Genomic DNA, 3,391 nt, shown 5'->3' on the forward strand with positions numbered 1-3,391 from the left:
ATTAAAATGATTTTAAATTTTTAGTTACAAATTGCACTCACACATATATTGTTTAATGTTTATGTTAAAAAATTAAGATAAATTAACAAATATAATATAAAATTATAAAAAAGTAGATATTTAGATTTATTGAAATTAATAGTTTGCATAAATGTAGTTGTAAAATAAGTTAAAAAATATAAAAAATTGAAAATATATTATATATTATTTGACATTTTTAAAATATATTACCATTAAAAATAAATAAAATTAAATTATAAGACTAAATTACCAAATATAGCATTTTTCAAAAAAGAAAATTAAAAACTATAAAATTATTTATAAATTATGAGTATAAAACTAGTTTTTCAATAAGTGGATAAAGTAATTTATTATTTGGGATTAAGTAGTTGACCAATGTGATTGTAACAAGTCCGGAGAGTGCGGAGTGCATGCTTGTTTGAGTTTATTATGATTTTTGGTATTGGCAGGGTTGGTGTTAATGTGAAAAGACATGTTTTTTAGACACAACCGCATATTTCAAATGATGTGTTTTAGTACATGTCTTTTGGACATGTATGGATGTGTCTTAGACATGTGTTTTGGACATCTATATAATACTTGCAACACATTTAGTCATCAATATTGAAAAAAAAATAAAAGGTTGATTGTTAAATTCACACACAATACATCATTCTCTTTCTTATATCGGTTGAAAATTTTGAATAACCAACAAATTATTTCAATCTTTAATTATACATTTTTTCTTTTGGGAAACAAAAATATCAAAAGTGTATCTGAAATCCTGTGCAAGTTTGCAACTGTCCTTTTGATATATTCTCATTCTATACTTGGTTGTTTGGCCAAAGTTTTATGAATATTAAAGTTGCCACATTACATTCCATATATATAAATATATGTCATATATATCAATATATCATATCCAATATCCAATTATTCATCATACACAGAGATTTGGTAATTGTATAAATTGGTTCAAATTAATTTATAGAAAAGTTTGCATGAATCAGAAATGCTATTAAACATGTTAAAAGGTGTATATCCTCTTTATAGTAATTGTAGATTTTTTTAGTTTTTCTTATTTTTAAATAATAGAATTTATTTATTAGAAAAACACATAATTGGTATCGGCAAATGCAACAATTTTCTTTTCCTGTTGTTGAAAAAAATGTATAGCATTTGTACGTTACTCAATTACTTTATCAGTCTTCCCATGCATATTCAAAGAGTATCCCCACATATGAGAAAATAGGCCCAATGTTGTCTACTTCTTTGAAGGTACGTATATTATGATTTATGAGTAATAGTAGTTACTTTATTTGAGTCTTAGTCTCTTAGATAATAATCTTCATATAATTTATTCATTTAATAATAAAAAAAAGTAGTACTAATGATGATGCAACAGTGAGCTAGCTTATCAAAATTCAGATGAGGTAAAAATGAGATAACTTACCAATATATAATAATTTGTGACCAAATTAAGAAGATTTGTTTCTATACAGGGAAATTGAAATTCCTGCTCTTTTGATAAAATGTAGGACTATATTGTGATTGGAGATGCTATATATATGAACTTTGAAGACTTGTTTTGTTCACTTGATCACAGAAAAGTAAAATTCGGTTTAATCAAAACCTTTAAGCTCTCATGGCTCCTTCAATCCTCTTGTCTTTCATCTCCTTGGTTCAACTTTTTAACATTTTCTTGATATGCAATGCTTTACCGAAATTCTCTTCAATTCTCATCTTTGGTGATTCTTTAGTAGATACAGGAAATAATAACTTTATTAATAATTCAGTATTTAAAGCAAATCATTCGCCTTATGGTGAATCATTTCCAGGTGGTATTGCCACGGGTAGATTTTCTGATGGCAAACTCATGTCGGATTTTCTGGCTGAGGCCTTAGGTCTCAAGCAGGCTGTTCCTCCTTTTATGGACCAGAATTTGCCTCAGTCTGAGCTCCCTACTGGCGTTTGTTTTGCGTCAGCAGGGTCAGGTTATGATGACACTACCAGTGAACAGTGGGTTATTTCAGTGAAAGATCAGTACCAAATACATTTCAAGAATTATACGCAGAGGCTTATTGGAATGGTGGGAGAAACGGAGGCCACGAATATTCTTCAGAATTCTTTGGTGTTTGCTGTTGCAGGGAGCAATGATGTGGCCCTTAACTATTATGCAAATCCATATGCAATCCTACATGGAACCATGGCTGATTACCAAAACACTCTGATAGACAACATAAAAGATTTTATCATGGTGAGTTGTTTCTAAATTTGTCTCCGTGTTTCAGTTTAAATGATTACTTTTTCCCACCATGATTTATAATATGGGGTATATATTGCAGTCATTGTATGAAGACGGATGCCGAAACATGGCTATAGCTGGACTTCCACCTGTTTGTGGTCCTCTGGAGTTTGGAGGACTGATCGGATGTTTGAATAGCAAATATTCAGATCCGCAAGTGTATAACAGTAAGCTCCAAGTAATGTTAACACAGTTGCAACCCTCACTTCCGGGAAGCAAACTTGTTTATGCCGATATATTTACACCCATGAAAGAATTAGCCTCCGATCCATTATCCCAGGGTAAATTCTCTGCAAATCTCCATCTCAGACCTTACATAGTATTTATTTAATTTTTGGTAATTAATTAATAAAACATGAATGATTGTAGGTATAATATATCCCCTTGTACCTGCTTGCTGTGGAAATGGAATTATCCCAACAATGGGACTAACATGCAATACAATTTTGCCAAGCTGTGTGGATCCATCAACTCATTTCTTCTGGGATTCAGTACATCCTACCCAAACCGTATATCGCTACATGTCTGATTATCTCATCAACAATGTTCTTCCCAAGTTTTATTAATTTATCTCCGGCCTCCATTGATTCATGTTAAGTTGCAGTTTAGCTACCTCGTTTCATACAAATGTGTTGTTTCATATATTTCATTAGGCGTCAGCTTGAAATATGTTTCATGTCAAATTTACGTACTGGTTTATCAAATCAGATGTTTCATGTAAGTTATGTAGTTTGATTTCTAAAATCAGTTCAGTGATCAGTTCCCGTTGATGTGTGTGTTTTTTTTTATCTACAAAATGTTGAATGTCTTTTTGTTCATTCTTCTTGTCTGATGATATGCGATAATAGTTACGCGTTTAATACTGCATTCTACCATATTAATATTACATTAAATTACAAACACATGTACAGAAATAAATCAGCAATTTGTGGAAAGTGTTTTAACTGCCAATATGCAATCTGTCTCCAAACTTCTTACCGTAAAATTAGATCAACATAAAAACAAAGTAAATTATATACTTTTTTCTAAAAAAGAAAATAATATATTATATGGCATATAATATTGTTTTCTAAATTAAAGCCACAA

At 30.3% G+C, this 3,391-nt stretch overlaps 1 protein-coding gene across 1 annotated transcript; it reads left to right on the forward strand.

The window, feature by feature from the left end:
• Positions 1–1,573: 1,573 nt before the first annotated feature.
• On the forward strand, positions 1,574–3,075 carry LOC141706150 (GDSL esterase/lipase At2g30220-like). Its single transcript, XM_074508959.1, has 3 exons — positions 1,574–2,257; positions 2,346–2,586; positions 2,675–3,075. Exons 1-3 carry the CDS (start codon positions 1,646–1,648, stop codon positions 2,869–2,871), a joined length of 1,050 nt encoding a protein of 349 aa, XP_074365060.1. The 5' UTR covers positions 1,574–1,645; the 3' UTR covers positions 2,872–3,075.
• Positions 3,076–3,391: the final 316 nt, after the last annotated feature.

This window comes from Apium graveolens, chromosome 2 (genome assembly GCF_009905375.1).
Source record: "Apium graveolens cultivar Ventura chromosome 2, ASM990537v1, whole genome shotgun sequence".
Taxonomy (NCBI): Eukaryota; Viridiplantae; Streptophyta; class Magnoliopsida; order Apiales; family Apiaceae; genus Apium; species Apium graveolens.